The 18,908-nt window shown below is 38.6% G+C and overlaps 2 protein-coding genes and 1 long non-coding RNA gene across 3 annotated transcripts in view; all 3 read left to right on the forward strand.

Moving 5' to 3' along the window:
* Nucleotides 1-18,908, forward strand: part of LOC120467255 (serine/threonine-protein kinase pim-2-like) — a 340,979-nt gene that overhangs the window by 287,601 nt on the left and 34,470 nt on the right. The window lies entirely within an intron of this gene.
* Nucleotides 3,016-4,364, forward strand: LOC148981360 (uncharacterized). Its single transcript, XM_089130925.1, has 2 exons — nt 3,016-3,634; nt 3,708-4,364. The coding sequence occupies exons 1-2, from the start codon at nt 3,180-3,182 to the stop codon at nt 3,886-3,888; spliced, it is 636 nt and encodes a 211-aa protein (XP_088987051.1). The 5' UTR covers nt 3,016-3,179; the 3' UTR covers nt 3,889-4,364.
* LOC120461454 (uncharacterized) lies at nt 10,303-17,686 on the forward strand. The gene is made up of 3 exons (XR_005618166.2): nt 10,303-10,778; nt 10,975-11,142; nt 15,832-17,686. It is a non-coding gene; the product is annotated as an uncharacterized LOC120461454 (long non-coding RNA).

Consider the following 18,908-nt stretch of genomic DNA (forward strand, 5'->3'; position numbering starts at 1 on the left):
CCTCCGGCTGACATGTTGATGTGATCTGATGTAAGTGGGCGTGGTGTGCGCGTAAGGTATGAGAGGGCATGACTGATGATCTCGTGATCCAGTCATGACAGCGCTATTCTCAGCCTGCGCTCCAGCTGGATCAACTTTATTTTTTTTTACATAATTTATATATTTTAAATTCAAACTGAAAACATGATGTGATTAACACTCAAGTCATATTATTACATGCAAGTGTGTTTGATTTATGGACCAAATTTTCAGATCAAGTTTATGGACCAAGTTAATTTAATTAATAAACTAATTATATAAAACTATTAATGCACTACAATTAAACTGGTTATATGCCTTTACTTATAAAAAATAAAAAACTTATTTAAAAAAATACCAGGCTTAAGGCATTTATTTTTTATGCAGGCCATACACACAGGAGTGAAATGGTTAAGACCCCTCCCCCTACAAACACACACACATACACAGACAGGCAAAAACAGAGATGTAGGCTCAGATTAAGCAAGACCACATTCAAACAAACATATCTGACTTTCTGTGGGTCCTAGCTAATGAGTGTCAATTAGAAAGTTGTCCGGCTCGAGGAGTACAATATACATACCGATTTTTGTAACTGTAGATAAAACTAACAACCCTACTTTTGTCAAAAGGTGGCGCTACTGAGCCCTCACCACGCCCGTTTCTGAAACATTGCACGTGTCTACTGGCTAATAAATGTGATGTGTCTGTCGAGTTTCATGCATTTTGAAGCATGCTAAGGGTCTCAAAAGCATCCTAAAAGCATCCTAAAAGAAGGGTAAAGTTTGATGCGTCGCCACGGCAACATCTTCAAAGATATCAAGAATCCATTCACAGGTCTACATCTGCCGTATGTTTACATTATACATATGAAGTTTGAAGCAAATCGGGTAAAAATAAAAGGGTGATATCAAAGCATTTTGAAAGTGACACACTTCCTGCTGCCAGTTGGTGGCGCTATAACTTTGACTCACAATAGTCACATCCATGTGATCGTCCTCTTACAGCGAACATACTGCTGAAGTTTCATCAAGATCAGTTAATGTATGCTGAAGTTATAACAAACTTCCTGTTTCACGTTTCTCGCCATGATTTCGTTTCCTCGCCACGGCCAAACCGTTCGAGATATCAAAAATCCCCTCGCAAACTTTCATCCTCAATGTCTTGACTTCACGCTGACCGAGTTTCGTCGAATGTGGATCAAAGCTCTAGGAGGAGTATTTCAAATACCATTGCGAGCGTTTTACAAACAAACCTCAATAGCCGACTTCCTGTTGGGCTGGGGTAAAAAGTAAGAGCGCGAGGTATAGATGAAACGATGAGATCAACATGTGTACCGAGTTTCATATTATTACATGCAAGCGTGTTTGAGTTATGGACCGAGTGTTCGGACCCCGTTCCAGGGGGCGCTGACGAGCCCCCCTGCCACGCCCAGGTACCAGCTTCAGCCCGGCTCTGATGGCCGCGGGTTCTGACCCGTGTGCAAAGTTTCAAGAGTTTTCGAGCACGTTAAGGGCCCCAAAAGTGCCCAAAAGGTAGTAAAATAATAATTATTATAATAATAGAGAAGAAAAATAATCGCAAGGAAAACAATAGGGCCTTCGCCCTTTCAGGGCTTGGGCCCTAATAATCCTAAGGAAAACAATAGGGCCTTCGCCCTTTCAGGGCTTGGGCCCTAAATATAGCTGCGAGCAGCGATGGCGGGCCCAAGCCGGTGGCACCGCCACCCCGGTTCCTTTAGTTACCTAAATGCACCCGGGTGGCGGTGCCGAATGCTTTGGCCCTTTTATGATTAAATGTTAAAACGGCTTGCCATACTCTGTCATTTCGACTAGTCACAATTATGTTACAGATATCTTAAATGATAATACAAACTATCCAAAATGTAATTACGAATAGACAGAAAGACGTTGTTGATATCTACAATGTTAATTCCGGACAGGCAAACTTAGCTTTTAAATGTTAAAAGGGCTTGCCATACAGGGACGTAGGCTCAGAGAGAGGCTCACCATATTCAAACCAAAATATCTGACTTCCTCTTGGTCCGAGCTAATGACTATGTATTAGAAAGTTGTCCGGCTTGAGGAGTACAATGTATATAGCGATTTTTGTAACTGTAGATAAAACTAACAACCCCACTTTTGTCAAAAGGTGGCGCTATTTAGTCCTTGCACTATGCCCGTTTCTGAAACTTTGCACATGTCTACTGGCTAATAAATGTGATGTATCTGTTAAGTTTCAAGCAATTTCAATTTCAATTTCAATTTGACTGTTGAAAAGAAGTGCGCCGATTAGATACTCAGGATCGGTATCGGCTCTGACACTGCCATCTTTGACGAGGCTGATTCAAATTCTATATTGTGCATATATACTATTCTATGTTAGGCACAAAGGCACAAAAACTTTCTAAAGTACCATAAAGTTTTTGTGTACTGTATTATTAGTGTTCTGAAGCTATTATGTGATATAGAAATTAATATTTAAGTCATTAAATTCAAGAACACGTAAACTTTTCCCTCTCTGCGCCTGTCAGTCATTCTCCATTCAGCATTCAAACAGCACGTCACATTCGGTTACAGTCAATGATGAAACGATCTTCAAGATGATTGAATGTTAATCCTATTATACTGGATCTTTAAGATAAAGGTCTAAAGGTCTATATTTTCGAATGAAGAAACTTTTTCTTGCTGGACTTTATTGCTGTAACTTAACCGTGTTACTTTCTACCGGGTGTCGGACGCTGTCGGTTAGATCACAACACTAGAGTCAGAGCACTATAATTGTTCTTCACGCACACAGTAACTGAAATTTAAAACCTTTAAAAGAAAAGGCTCAATAAACTATTGCATAGATAGATAATGTATAATACACTGTTCATAAATAAACTCAGCAAAAAAAGAAACGTCCCTTTTTCAGGACTGTGTATTTCAACAATAATGTCATAAAAATCCAAATAACTTTACAGATCTTAATTGTAAAGGGTTTAAACAATGTTTTCCATGCATGTTCAATTTACCATAATCAATTAATTAACATGCAGCTGTGGAATGGTCATTAAGACCTTAACAGCTTACAGAGAGTAGGCACTTAAGGTCACGGTTCTAAAAACGCAGGACACTAAAGAGACTTGTCTACCGACTGTGAAAAACACCCAAAGAAAGATGCCCAGGGTCCCTGCTCATCTGCCTGAACGTGCATTAGGCATGCTGCAGGGAGGCATGAGGACTGCTGATGTGGCCAGGGCAATAAATTGCCATGTCCGCACTGTGAGACGCCTACGACAGCGCTACAGGGAGACAGGAAGGACAGCTGATCATCCTCGCAGTGGAAGACCACGTGTAACATCACCTGCACAGGATCGGTATATCCGAATATCACACCTGTGTGACAGGTACAGGATGGCCACAACAACTGCCCGAGTCACGCCAGGAACACACAATCCCTTCATCAGTGCTCAGACTGTCCGCAATAGGCTGAGAGAGGCTGGACTGAGGGCTTGTAGGCCTGTTGTAAGGCAGGTCCTTACCAGACATCACCAGCAACAACGCCGCCTATGGGCACAAATGCACGTTCGCTGGACCAGACAGGAATGGCAAAAAGTGCTCTTCACTGATGAGTCACGGTTTTGTCTCACCAGGGGTGATGGACGGATTCGTGTTTATCGTCGAAGGAATGAGCGTTACACCGAGGCCTGTACTCTGGAGCGGGATCGATTTGGAGGTGGGGGGTCCGTCATGGTCTGGGGCGGTATATCACATCACCATCGGACTGAGCTTGTTGTCATTGCAGGCAATCTCAATGCCTTGCGGTACAGGGAAGATATCCTCCTCCCTCATGTGGTACCCTTTATGCATGCTCATCCGGACATGATCCTCCAGCAGGACAATGCCACCAGTCATACTGCTCGTTCTGTCTGAGTTTCTGCATGACAGCGATGTCAGTGTTCTGCCATGGCCAGCGAAGAGCCCGGATCTCAATCCCATTGAGCACGTCTGGGACCTGTTGGATCGCAGGGTGAGGGCTAGGGCCATTCCCCCCAGAAATGTCCAGGAACTTGCAGGTGCCTTGGTTGAAGAGTGGAGTAACATCTCACAGCAAGAACTGACAAATCTGGTCCAGTCCATGAGGAGGAGATGCACTGCAGTAATTCAAGCAGCTGGTGGCCACACCAGATACTGACTGGTACTTTTGATTTTGAGCCTCCCTTCATTCAGGGACAGATTATTCTCTTTCTGTTAGTCACATGTCTGTGAAACATTTTTAGTTTATGTCTTATGGTGTTGACTCTTTTAGTGTTCATACAAATATTTACACACATTAAGTTTATTGAAAGAAAAAACAGTTGAAAGTCAGAGGACGTTTCTTTATTTGCTGAGTTTATGTATTTCCTTTGTGCTTTGAACTTTTCAATACGGACTCACTGCGCTGTAACTTCATGTGGCTTCAAGCACATCATTCTCCGCTCGGGATGCACATAAGTGCTTTGTGCTGCACCGTATTGGAGCCGTAATATCATAATGCAGTGACGTAATGACAGATTATTAATTGCCTTTCAATTATATGTTGCTGCGTCATTAAACATCTGTCCTATGCATTTCAAACATTTATAGCAGCCATGGCTATATTTTTTTATGATTTTTGTTATCTTGTTTTTCATGAATGTATTTTTCAAAAATAAGAGCAATGTGTATTATCTATTATTAATATGGTTTATAATAGCATTTTTGTCATAGATTATGACAAAGTAATCATATGATCCACCAGCGAGGAACCAGCAGAACAGAGTGAACATTCTTTCTGTTTAGTTCAATCCTACTTAATAGGAATTTATTTAAAAGGCTCGCTCTACTCCACACCATTAATGTCTTGTGCGGACATCCGTATTTCGACTTTCGGTTTTAAGTAAGCGATTTAAAAGCTCCCAAGTCCCAGCGGAGTCACACGTTGATTAACCGGTGGGAATATACACAATAGGCCTACCTGATATTGAACACAAGAGGGCAGTATAGCACTACGTATGACTCAGATTATTATTTTTTTATGAATTTTACAACAATTCTGGCTGTTTTTGAACGTAAACATAATTCTTAAATGAAAAAAAGGAAAAATTGGGGAAGTTATAATATTTGTATAATTTAATTTAGAAACAAATGATGTATAATTAAATTTTTAGAAGATATGAGGCTTTTAGTGTTTACTTTTTTGACATTACTTTAATCTTTTGCCATAGTTGCACATGTCTACTGGCTAATAAATGTGATGTATCTGTTGAGTTTCAAGCAATTTCAAGCATGCTAAGAGTCCCAAAAGCATCAAAAAAGAATGTTAAAGTTTGATTCGTTGCCACGGCAACAGTATCAAAGATATCAAAAATTCATTCACAGGTCTACATCTGCCGTGTATTTACATTATACAGATGAAGTTTGAAGCAAATCGGTTAAAAATAAGAGATTGGTTTCAAAGCATTTTGAAAGTGACACACTTCCTGCTGCCAGTTGGTGGCGCTATAATTTTGACTCACAATAGTCACATCCATGTGATCGGTCTCTTACAGCGAAAACACTGCTGAAGTTTCATCAAGATCAGTTAATGTATGCTGAAGTTATAACACACATCCTGTTTCATGTTTCTCGCCATAATTTCGTTTCCTCGCCACGGCCAAACCGTTCGAGATATAAAAAATCCCTTGGCACCTTTTCATCCTTAATGTCTTGACTTCACGCTGATCGAGTTTTGTCGAATTTGGTTCAGTGCTCTAGGAGCAATACTTTAAATTCCATTGCATGTGTTTTAAACACAAACCTAAATAGCCGTCTTCCTGTTGGGCTGGGGTAAAAAGTAAGAGTGTGAAGTAGGCTATATATGAAACGATGAGATCTATATGTGTACCAAGTTTCATATTATTACATGCAAGTGTGTTTGATTTATGGACCAAATTTTCAGACCAAGTTTATTGACCAAGTTAATCTGATTAATAAACTAATTATATAAAACTATTGTCAATGCACTACAATTAAACTAGTTATATGTCTTTACTTATAAAAAATAAAAATAAAAACTTATTTAAAAAATACCAGGCTTGAGAAATGTATTTTCTTTATGCAGGTCAAACACACAGCAGTGAAATGGTTAAGCCCCCTCCCCCTGCACACTCACACACACAGACAGGCAAAGACAGAGAGACACAGAGACATGTAGGCTCAGAGTGACCATATTCAAACAAAAATATCTGAGTTTCTGTGGGTCCTAGCTAATAAGTGTAAATTAGAAAGTTGTCCGGCTCAAGGAGTACAATATACATACCAATTTTTGTAACTCTAGTTAAAACTAACAACCCCACTTTTGTCAAAAGGTGGCGCTACTGAGCCCTCACCACGCCCGTTTCTGAAACTTTGCACATGTCTACTGGCTAATAAATGTGATGTGTCTGTCGAGTTTCATGCATTTTGAAGCATGCTAAGGGTCTCAAAAGCATCCTAAAAGCATCCTAAAAGAAGGGTAAAGTTTGATGCGTCGCCACGGCAACAGTTTCAAAGATATCAAGAATCCATTCACAGGTCTACATCTGCCGTATGTTTACATTATACATATGAAGTTTGAAGCAAATCGGGTAAAAATAAAAGGGTGATATCAAAGCATTTTGAAAGTGACACACTTCCTGCTGCCAGTTGGTGGCGCTATAACTTTGACTCACAATAGTCACATCCATGTGATCGTCCTCTTACAGCGAACACACTGCTGAAGTTTCATCAAGATCAGTTAATGTATGCTGAAGTTATAACACACTTCCTGTTTCACGTTTCTCGCCATGATTTCGTTTCCTCGCCACGGACAAACCGTTCGAGACATAAAAAATCCCCTCGCAAACTTTCATCCTCAATGTCTTGACTTCACGCTGACCGAGTTTCGTCGAATTTGGATCAAAGCTCTAGGAGGAGTATTTGACATTCCATTGCGAGCGTTTTACAAACAAACCTCAATAGCCGACTTCCTGTTGGGCTGGGGTAAAAAGTAAGAGTGTGAGGTATAGATGAAACGATGAGATCAACATGTGTACCGAGTTTCATATTATTACATACAAGCGTGTTTGAGTTATGGACCAAGTGTTCGGACCCCGTTCCAGGGGGCGCTGACGAGCCGCCCTACCACGCCCGGGTACCAGCTTCAGCCCGGCTCTGATGGCCGCGGGTTCTGACCCGTGTGCAAAGTTTCAAGAGTTTTCGAGCACGTTAAGGGCCCCAAAAGTGCCCAAAAGGTAGTAAAATAATAATTATTATAATAATAGTGAAGAAAAATAATCCCAAGGAAAACAATAGGGCCTTCGCCCTTTCAGGGCTTGGGCCCTAATAATCCTAACAGTTTCAATAGGGTCCTCGCACTGTTAGTGCTCGGGCCCTAACAAGCCAATCCGAGAAAGCTTCAAAATACGCCATTATTTCACCACAGGGTGTCAGTGTTCGTCTAAAGCTAAAGTCTACAGCATCGGACTCTGTTTATCCTTTTCAAACACACAATTTTCAAGCCAGTGTTTATTTTGTTTTGTGTACTTATTTTTTTATTGAAAAATATAATTTTGTTAGAAAACATCGAGTTTTCTGAGAAATGTTTTCGATAACGGATGAAATTGGCGGCAGAGATTTATTAACTTTAATTTACGTGTTTCTGGACATGGTTAGTTATTATAACTAACTGTTGACTTTAGTTATTATTAACTGACTGTTATATCAGTGATTCTTGGGAATTTGGATAAAACAGGTTTTAATTTTGAAAATAAAAAGTTAGTTAAATTACAAATAATTAAATAGCAAATTATTTTTTATTTGTTTGGTCTAATATGTATTTAGAGTTTTTAAATCATTATCTGGCATTCTTGGTACACATATATGCTGTTAAATGTTGAATATTCACTTTTGTTCATTTTTTATACTGTTTTGCGTGTACTCCTTTAAAAGATATAACATCATACAACATTTACTTTAAGCCTAAATAGAAAAATTAATGTTGTTTTATTTAACAAACATATTTTTGTATTAAAAGAGACTATAACTTTAATAACTCAACAGCACTGAAGAATCATATTTCAAGTATATTCATTTAAAACCAATAAAACTCCCTCTGACGGTGATGACTTTAGAACTGACGGTGGTGACATTAATCTGACGGTGGTGACTGTGGCCTCTTTACAACATACAATTCCACAATGTATACCACTCAAGTCAATCAATTCTTGCTTAACAACTTCATTTAACTCTTTGGTCCAAAAAATAACAATCTTGAGCACTGTGATAAACATTTTTTTCCTTTTATGAGGTATTCCTCATTTAACTCTGCCTCACTGTGTATTTTCTCTCTCAGCTTTTTTTGGTATTCCCTGTTTCTTCTCCTTCTCTCCTCTATATAGCTGCTGCCTAGCCATAACTTTCTAAAATACATAAAGTCAAAGTTGAGTGTAATGACTATGAAATTGGGGGTAATTACAGCGAATGTTAGATTTGTTTAAATGATGTCATGCCATTTTCATTTGGCTTTAGTCATTGGAGATGCATAGCCTGGAATGGATAGTGCTTACTATGTGCTGTGTAGGTAGGCAGTAGCTGCACTATGTGCATCCCAAATGACATAAGCCAAATGAACATGGCATAATAGTGAATTGAGAGAGGGAAGGCACACCTTATCCCCTATTGGACGATAGGCTGATGGTATAATTCATATGATAATACTATGTGCATCCTTAGTTCTGGTTAGTTCTGGCAGGTCACGTTAGTCAAGCTCGCATCAGCCGACTATTAGCTGATCAACCTCCCCCTATAGGAATATGACGCCTATCACTGTACACATATATAAGCTCCTTCAGTATTATCAGCAGCTATCACGTTTCTAAGGAGCTCATTACCCTCCTCCATCCCCAGCTCCACTCGTCAGTCAGGACTTGACATTCTGATTCCCCAAGAATCTGAATAAATTCTCGAATTATATTGTACTTTAAATTTTGAAATAATCTGCAAAACATTCATGTTGGTTCTGTTCTGTTTACCCCAAGGGGGTTATTGCTGCTCCTATCCATGCTAGGCTTTAACAAATTTTTAGTGTGGGCAAAAATCTAAATGAACGTCATGAAACACAATTTAATCGCATCAAACGTGTTCAGATTAGAACTGCTGTATTCCTGCAGCTGAACCACAGCCGTGAGGATATCAGGAAACATCCTCACTCTCACTCGCGCTAATAGTAGCATGCAGTGTAAGCCTGAATGGAAGAAATATAGGGGGAATTAAATAAATAAAAATATTAAAGAGGTGAATGGAATATTACAGGATAATATATTGGTATTTATTGTGATCAACAATTATATTCTAGCCTCTGTTATAAACCATTTGGGGGGTTTTGTCACCACCGTCACACGGTATGTCACCACCGTCAGATAGAAAACCTGACGGTGGTGACAAAACCTACTCTTTCACATGATATGCATGAGTTGTTCACATTATAGCCATCTTGTTTCCCCTCTGTTGCTAGCTACTTCAGACCTCTTCTTAAAAAGTATACAATTATGTCATAATCTAATATTTTCTATACAAAAGAGATGGTGTTGACATGTTATGGTTGTGACAGTAGCAGTGCCCAAATATATGAACAAGTTTAAGAGAAAATAGCAAAATTACGGGAGCTTGAGTGATCTTGAAGCATGCTGTAAAGCTGAAGGTTTGAAAATGGGGTATGGAGGAATGTAGTTGACCTTGTAGTTGCCTGATTTTATTGCTTTTTATAAATATCTGACGGTGGTGACGAATATGTGGGACACATTTTGAACAACTACAAAATAATAGTAAATATTGTTCAAAACTCACTGTTTGTAGTTTTTAATACATATTGCAATGTACTCTTTTGTGTGGTAAATATATTATTCAATTCAATTATTCCTTTTTGTTTTTTTAATCAAGTTGAAATGATTATCTCCTATCCGAGGACAGCTGATTTTGTAGGCAATGGGCCAGCATATAATCATTAAAATAATAAAAATGAAAAATAAACCTATAAAAGAACCTTACATATGTGCAAAGGACCCCCTGATTATAAACTTGATTCTTTTCATTCATGAAAATGTTATTAATTTCCAACAGAATTAGCACTTTTTTTAGTGGGACATGTTTTTGCCAAAGTTTCAAGAATCAGATATATGTTCTCGTATTAAATATTTTCAATTAGTTTTTTTTTTGTTGACAGTATTAAAACAACTAGGCTAAACTTCATAAAATTAATGGACTGACTTTTTTCCAAACAAAAATGGCATCTGTCCCTTTATAATATTAACCCCTAACACTCAAGGGATTTTTAATGATTTTGTTTTAGTAAAATTAAAATTAAAGCAGCTCTTGTTGTGCGTTTCTATTACAGACAAAGAAGTGGTTATGTAGTAAAGTGATACTAAGTGAAGACACACAGTTATTCATAAAATAGAGCCTTAACCTTTGTTAGTTAAACGAAATAGAAAGGTCTTTTCTGTTTTTTCAGTGTGAGTGATTTTCATCTGATTTTTGTAAGTGATCGATCTAGAAGTATCCTACAGTTCTTATTTGCCATGTTCTTAACATACTGTTTTAGTTAATAAAGATATTGAGTGCACATTAATTCACAAAGGTATTTGCAATATATTTGACTCCTTTTCATGTTTCTTCTTTTTCTCAACAGGAGCTACATACACCCCAAAGTCTCTTTTGGGAGCCCAGGCCCATTTTACACAGCGTCTTTTCCTTTGTACAGTAAGTGTTTTAATTACTGAAACACTGTTTTTAATTAATCTAGTGAAGTTATTTCGCACATGATTTCCAGTACACGAGAGTAGATGTTAAAACTTCATGCAGATTTGTACTCGGCTTTCGCCAAGATTAGCACAAACTAAGACGTAGCTTTACAGTAAACTATGCTTCTCCATCCATTTACGCTTCTTTCCATAAGGTGGTGTGACTCCTCTTCTGTCCGGCATTACGGCTGCAGTGTACCTGGCACGTCAGCACACACGACGGCTGAAACTACAGTGTGGTCACCCCAGTGGACCAGCACCACAAACGTCTGGATTGAGCCGAGTAGGGGACATCTCTAGGGTCTTCACATATTGATACACACGTAAGTAATAACTTTCCCCTGTTTGCTTGTCTTGATTATTGGCATCCTAAGATCCTTAAAAATGTGACCTTTACCTGTCTCTGCCTTTACTGTACTATTAATTTTGCATCAGGAAAGCCTATACTTTATAGTGGCGTGAGTGGACCGGTTTCAAGGGAATGGTTTACAGGTAGGCCAGGGCAGTAATGTAGTGGAAATATTTATCTTTGACCTAGATAAGGCTACAGGAGAACTCCATTGTCAACATCAGGTTAATGCTGAGTGCTGTAACGTTGCAAATTTTATGTTTATTTTGGTATAGATATTTGATATAGATACAAACTAGAAATTATCTATTTATAAAACATTTAAAAACTAATAGATTTTTAGTCATCTGCAAGAACAACTAAAACTAAATAGTAACGATTTACAGGCCAGAGTTTCTATTTATAACATGTTTGCATTATTGAGCGATGTAGCCAATCACCAACATGACATCATGACTTTTGCGTAAACATACACGCCACTTTCAAGTCAGGTGGCGTGTTATCTCTACGCATTTTGAGCTATCCGTGTGTATGCGTGTATGTCTACGCCATTAACGTCCGCGTCATTCCGCGTGTCTGTACACGCCGTCAAATATCCGCGCGAAACGAAGCAAAATGTAGATCCACATTTGGGGAGCGATCTTTTTTTTTTTTTCCCTAGGATGGTAAGGGAACAGTCATAAATGCCATTAACCCCAGTGACGGGTAGGTTTAGGGACGGGGTTGAGGTAAGTCATATATTTATACAGTATATACAGTAATACCGTTAAGTCAACGGCATTCATAAACACGCTGAAAAGCGATTATGCGTCTTGATAGCACGCCAAAAATGGAAATACGAATTGGCGTGTCATACATACGCTACTTCATAAGATCAGTCTGCAATCACAGACATGTTGATTTCTTGAACGCAATGGCCAATCAGAAGCATTTAAGATATACTTCCCTCACTGCTCATAACAGACTTTTTTATTCAGTGCTGAATTCTGTATGCTGGCAAATCCTCTAATTATAGCAAACAAAGTGTAGATATTATGAAAGATTCATTGTGCAGTCAGCTTCATTGATAATAACAGAGATGTGTGAGATCACGATGAACTGTCAGCTTTTTTGGAATTATTAAAGGGATAGTTCACTCTGAAATTAATTTTTGATATGTTTTATCTTACCTCAACGGCATCCAAGATGTAGGTGTCTTTGTTTCCACAGTATTTTCAATTTTGATATTTTTAGGTCAAACCGTTGTTGTCTGTCAGTCATATAATGGAGGTCTATGGTCACCACCTCAGAGAGTATGCACAGAGAAGTCCAAATTAAACATGATTTAATGACTCGTAAATGTAAGTACACATTGATGGCCTAAGACACGAAACAAGCGGTTTGTGTGAGAAAACCAACAGTATTTATATCGTTTTTACCTCGTGTAATCACAGTCGCATCCAAGTGATTTGAATCCGTTGTGCAATGTCCAACTGAACCGAACTGAATCAGTTCAATGTTACGCCGGAAGTGATCGCTCGCGTGTGACGTCACTCAATATTTACACAGAGATTTCGGAAGTTTTACATTTTAATAAACATATTTAGATATACAGAAATCGTCTTCCATTGCGGTTTCCTGTATATAAAAATGTTTAGTGAAAGGTAAAACTTCCAAAATCTCTGTATAAACAAAGAGTGACGTAGGCGCGCGAGAGATCACTTCCGACGCATGCGCAGACCGAAGCGCCCGTGCCGTCAGATCATTTTGACATGGCTATGATTACAAGAGGTAAAAACGATATAAATACAGTTCGTTTTCTCACACAAACCGCTTGTTGCGTGTCTTAGGCCATCAATGTGTACTTACATATACGAGTCTTTAAATCATGTTTAATTTGGACTTCTCTGTGCATACCCCCCCCCCCCCCAAACCTCCAGTGTATGACTGATAGACAATAACGGTTTGACCTAAAAATGTCAAAATTGAAAATACTGTGGAAACAAAGACACCTACATCTTGGATGCCCATGAGGTAAGCTAAAACATATCAAAATTAATTTCAAAGTGAACTATTCCTTTAAAGATGAAGTGAACTGAAATTTGAGAAAAGGTGATATAACAGATGTATTTTATTTATTCTCATTGGTACAATTTTTAAAATGGCAGAATTAGTTAACCCTCTGGGCTTCTTCGTAAATGGGTTACACTTAGCTTCCTCCCCGTCAAAAACGGACGAAGCCTTAAAATTTAACTTTACTTCTTCCCAGGATAACCATTCAAATATATTTTTGTTCTATAATATTTTATGATTATTATTTAGAATTTTTAGAATTTTTTATGATACTTTGCATTAATTATATAATTTTTATGAGCTATTTTTTCCATTAGAATTAATATACATATTTTTATTTTATATTTATTTATTTTTTTCAATAAATACAACATTTCACATCAAAATAGAGTGTAAGCTAATAAAAAATAATTATTCAAGTAGAAGAGCGCCACCTAGTGGCTTTAAAAAATAGTTACATGTGTGCAATGTCCTGTACAGCCTGTAGGCTGCCTATAGCTTCCTAATCAAATACATAGAAAGGCTTTTTGATACTTTTTGTTGGTTTAGACATGATTTCTCAATCTTATTATTTTTTTTAATTTAAATATACATTTAGATATTCTAAAAGACTAATTTTTTTTTTTTTTTACAAAATTTTTAAGATAATTATTAGGTTTTGCGTTGTAGTCTTGCCAGTTTATCTGTGTGTGTGTGTGTGTGTGTGTGTGCGCGCGTGTGTGTTGCATTTGAGTGACACTTGTATTTTTTATTTATTCATTTTTGCATATTCTCAAATATATGCAAAAATTGCTGTTGCAGTCTTACCAGTTAATCTCTCTCTCTCTCTCTCTCTTTCTCTCTCTCTCTGTGTGTGTGTGTGTGTGTGCATGCGTGTGCATGTGAGTGCGCATTTGAGCAAGATTTTTTTTCTCATTTATTGATTTTATTTTTCATATTCTACAAATTTGCTGGTGCAGTCTTGCCAGTTTATCTGTGTATGTGTGTGTGTGTGTGTGTGTGTGTGGGGGGGGGGGTGGTCTTATTTGCACTCTTGATGTTCTAGAGTGTCGCCCCTTCATTGCTGTACACTTTTTTCTGCACAGTTGCTGATCTGTAGCTTGTACCACCAAAAGTTTCTCTGAGTTTTCCTGTTTTTTCGTATTTCCCATTCATTTCCTATGTCGGTCATTTTTGACCGGAAGGAAGCTGAGTGTGACTTTTTTTTTTTTTACGACCCTTTAACAAATCAGAATCATCTCCTTGATTTTTATGTGTGTTCATATAGGTAATACAACAAAAGTCACCAAGTTTCAGCCCGATCCGATCAAGCAAAAAAATTAAACATTTCAAAACGTAACAGTTTTCGGTCATTTTTGATCGAAGAAGCCCAGAGGGTTAAAAGGGATAAAATGGTACATTGAAAGTGTTGTTTTTGTTACACGGGCGCCGCCATGTTGGATTTCAACATTCGACTACATCACTGGCATGGTAAGCCACTCCGTTGTCTACCCGCACCAGCAGAGCAGCCGTAGCTTGTAAACAGTCTGAGGCGCGCTGACATGGCTGAGGAAACAGATTTTTTAGCGACACACTATTTAGAGATGTGTACTTTCGTCAATGAGTACATGAAACGTCTGACAATGTCTGCATCAAATGTTTTATTTACACAAGTTACAAGTTCAACGCATCACGTTAACGTTACTCAAATCCTTGATATTCGGCTGAGGGGAAAAATCCCTGATGTATAGTTCACTGTAAAGGATGGGATTCTCCTTCCTAAACTCACCCTCGCCCATAGAGTGAACTGCCAGTACGCTGTTAATCTAAACACTCTGAGAAAAGTATAACAAGTTAGCCCAGCCGTCACCTATTCGTAAAATACCCTGCTACTGATTGGGCGCTCCAGCATCTCAGCTCGGACATCCATTAGAGACAGCATAGCCTCCTCCGACACGTTTCTCTCACCGCACAGCATCTGAAATGAACGGTGCATGATGATGCATTTTTCGCCGATCAATAAAAGTTTTTTCAGTTCATCTTTAAGGGAGCGCATTCAGTCATGCCAGACCATGCACGCAGTAGCTGCTTGCTTTATGTTAAATTAAAGGACTAGTTCACTTTAAAAAAAACTTTTGCTGATAATTTACTCACCCCCATGTCATCCAAGATGTCCATGTCTTTCGTCAGTCGAAAAGAAATGAAGGTTTTTGATGAAAACATTCCAGCATTTTTCTCCATATAATGGACTTCAATGGGAACCAAACGGTTTCAGTGCAAACTGTTCAAAGGGTTTTAAACGATTCCAGACGATGAACTAACATAATAATAACACTTAAACATACTTTGGACTATCTTTTAACCCATATAAAACATTGAAAATGCATACCGAGCCGATCACGCCCCCTCCTGGCCTGTCAATCACTGCAATTAACTATTCTGTACATTTACATTGGTGTACTTATTATGAGTATTATGTTAAGTTTTTCACATTGTATATCAATACTATGTGTTTAATGTGAATAATGCGAGTTAGCAGCAGATTCAAGTGTCGACGCTGTGGCCCATATGAATGTCTGCAGTCTGTCATCAGCCACAATGTAAATTTTCTTTTTTGTTGTTTCCAAAAAAGATTAATTGAAGCTGAACCCCATTTGTGAGTGTCCTTTCACATCCGTTACACTGCCGTGACTCTGTGGATCCCTTGATCAGCTTGATGAAGATCGACCGTGATTGCTGTGTACAGATCGAGTTCATCGGTGGTTCAAGTCTTCATTGCTGTGAGCAGGTCAAGTTCGTCAGTAGGGTCAAGTCTTCAATTCTTTGGATGCGGACAGTATACAAACACTCACACACTGGGACTGTCATTGGGACTGTACATTAGTTATTACATACACAACGCATGGACACATGGAATGTAGTTCTGATTTGACTGTCATTGCAATCAAAATATAATTTCAAGTAGTGAGTTTTCTCATAATCAATATTGTCGATATTTCTCTTGTTTTATTTAGAAAAATAATAATAACATTACATTTTTCAGGCACAACTTTTGATTTCATTATGGCTGAGAAACCTGAATATGTTGGTGATCTAGATGCATCATGTTGTGGTAACATGGGTTTCCCTAGAGGTAGGGGTACATGGCTACTGAGCAGCGCCGAAGGTGGTACTTTCAGCGAAGACGTCAATCGGGGGGTTGGACGACCACAGTTATATGATGACAATGGTAGGGGTATTGGGTTGAGTCAGTTCCCTGGTGGTACTCCTGTTGGTCGGGTTTCTGGTGAGGGTCCATACACCTCGACACCTGGTGTTGATAGAGTTGCTTTTGACCACCTCACAGACATGGTAGGCCAGTTAGGTTCACAAATTGGCGAGTCAATAGTTGCAAAACTAGTGTCTGCTGGGTAGCTTAAATGCCTAAGCTTGAAGTGTTAATATTTTTCCTTGTTATAATGATTTGCAAAAATAAAAACGGCTGCATCTGTGTTGACCAGAGAATCAAAAGTGTATGCGCGTTGTGCAAGCTACATAATGGCCAAGCATGCTGGTTTTTGCTGGTATACGTTGCAAATAAATGGGCAGCAAAATAGTTTTTCGCCTAGAGGGGCAGAAGTGCACGCGCCGGTGTCCTGGCTGTAAACACTGATGATGCGAGCGAAATACTGGAGTGAACATGGCTGTAAACGACTTTTGCTTCAGTTTGAAAAACCCCGGAATGTTCTCCATAACAGAGCGAATTGCATCCCGTGTCTTGTTTCCCATTTCCGCGGTTGTTTCGGTTTTCGATTTCTTTAACCTACAATGTAAATCTCGGCGCTTAGCGTCTACGTCACGGCTCTCAGCCCGCCCTCTGTTCGTTGATTGGGCGGCTGTTTTCAGGCCGGTGGAAAACTGAAAGATAGGCCGCTATCTCAGACTCACTACAGGAACGAAATGAAATTAGCGGAAGTAGGAAGTCTGACGTAGTCAGGCTAACATAAAGTGCTGCCGAGACTGCAATAAACAGGTAGTAGTGAGAAAGCTCAACATGTTTGTCACGGTGTAATGCGCGCGTTCGAAACCCGTGCAAAGATGGTTTTTTATTAATATTAGATCATAGCAATATTTTGTCATCTTTACAAGAATACGAAACGCATGTAAAGAGCAAGTCTGCGTTTATTAGACAGCTTAATGTCGCGTCAGTTTGTGCTTTCAGAATCGACGAATCTGCTCCTACGAATCTACGATCTGTGCACATTTGCAGCGGGTGATCTGAACAGGAAGTTGATCACCAGTTAACACGGTCACCACCGGTCCCGCGTCTCACACGGAGAAGCGAAATAAACGGGGAGCGACGACGGCAGATCGAGAGAGAACCAGGCCTGAATTTATGAAGTTTTGTTTCTGTTGTGTGTAACGTTACAGCAGTCGTCAATGAGGAGCTGCTGGCTTATAATTTCATTTTGTATTTGTTCATTTTACTATTAAAATGTTTAAATGTTTGCCGGTTCCTGCTTCCTTCTTTCCACAACAACAAACCCTGTTCACGTTACATTGGCAAACTTTAAGTGAATTACTCCTCGTTTGTATTTATTTCTGTTTGGTGAATTACTGGGTAACACTTTAGAATACGGTTCCTTCGTTAATGAATAACTACACAAGAACTAATGAGTAACACAATATTAAAGGGTTAGTTCACCCAAAAATGAAAATTAAGTCATTAATTACTCATCCCCATGCTGTACCAACCCCGTAAGACCTTCGTTCATCTTCGGAACACAAATGAAGATATTTTTGATTAAATTTGAGAGCTGTATAACTACCACATAGGCTCCTAAGGGACTGCCTCTTGTCGGCCCAGAAAGTCAATGAAGAAAATGTTTAAATATCCCATGTGACTGCAGTGGCTCAACTATAAGTTTATCAAGCGACGAGACTACTTTTTGTGCGAAAAAACAACCAAAAATAACGACTTTATTCGACTATTCCTTTTCTTCCTTGTTGGCCTGAAACGAGACTTCCTTAGATTTCCACGACGCATGCGCGAGAACTGCGATCTCTGCTTCAACTACTTCAGTTCAGTTCTCGCGCATGCGTCGTGGAAATCTAAGGAAGTCTTGTTTATTTAAACATTTTCTTTAATGACTTTATGGGCCGTCAAGAGCCAGTCCCTTAGGCAGTCTATGTGGTAGTGAGACAGCTCAAATTTAATCAAAAATATCTTCATTTGTGTTCCGAAGATGAACGAAGGTCTTACGGGGTTGGAACAACATGTGGGTGAGTAATTAATGACTTAATTTTCATTTTTGGGTGAACTAACCCTTTAACAATCTAGTAACTATTATTAACTAACAAGAAACTCTGATTAACGAACTAGTAAGTAATAGCGCACAGACGAAAGTGGTAGTTCACTATTAAGTAATCAATAACTACTATTTTTTTAATACTTCCCAGAGAACTACTGAAAAAGTTTAACAATCTAGAAACTACTATTAACTAAAAGAAATTCTTATTAACGAATTAGTAAGTAACAGCTCACAGATGAAAGTGTTACTAGATACTTCTGTGGGAATTACTAATTATTTGGATTCGTATTATAAAGTGAAGATCATTGGAACTAACTAGTAATTACTCAAGTGTTATTAAAGACATTTTCTAAAACTATACTAAAGTTCACCAAAAATCTCAAACGTTTGCACAAATCATGACTAGATCATGTAGTAA

Source organism: Pimephales promelas, chromosome 5 (genome assembly GCF_988280905.1).
Source record: "Pimephales promelas chromosome 5, fPimPro1.hap1.1, whole genome shotgun sequence".
NCBI classification, from domain to species: Eukaryota; Metazoa; Chordata; class Actinopteri; order Cypriniformes; family Leuciscidae; genus Pimephales; species Pimephales promelas.

Excerpts from the sequence above, each read along its gene's own strand:
- LOC148981360 (XM_089130925.1), top strand. The coding sequence starts at position 3,180 with ATGCCCAGGGTCCCTGCTCATCTGCCTGAACGTGCATTAGGCATGCTG. Across the intron at positions 3,635-3,707 it reads AAAGTGCTCTTCACTGATGA|GCCTGTACTCTGGAGCGGGA; the intron begins GTCACGGTTTTG and ends CGTTACACCGAG.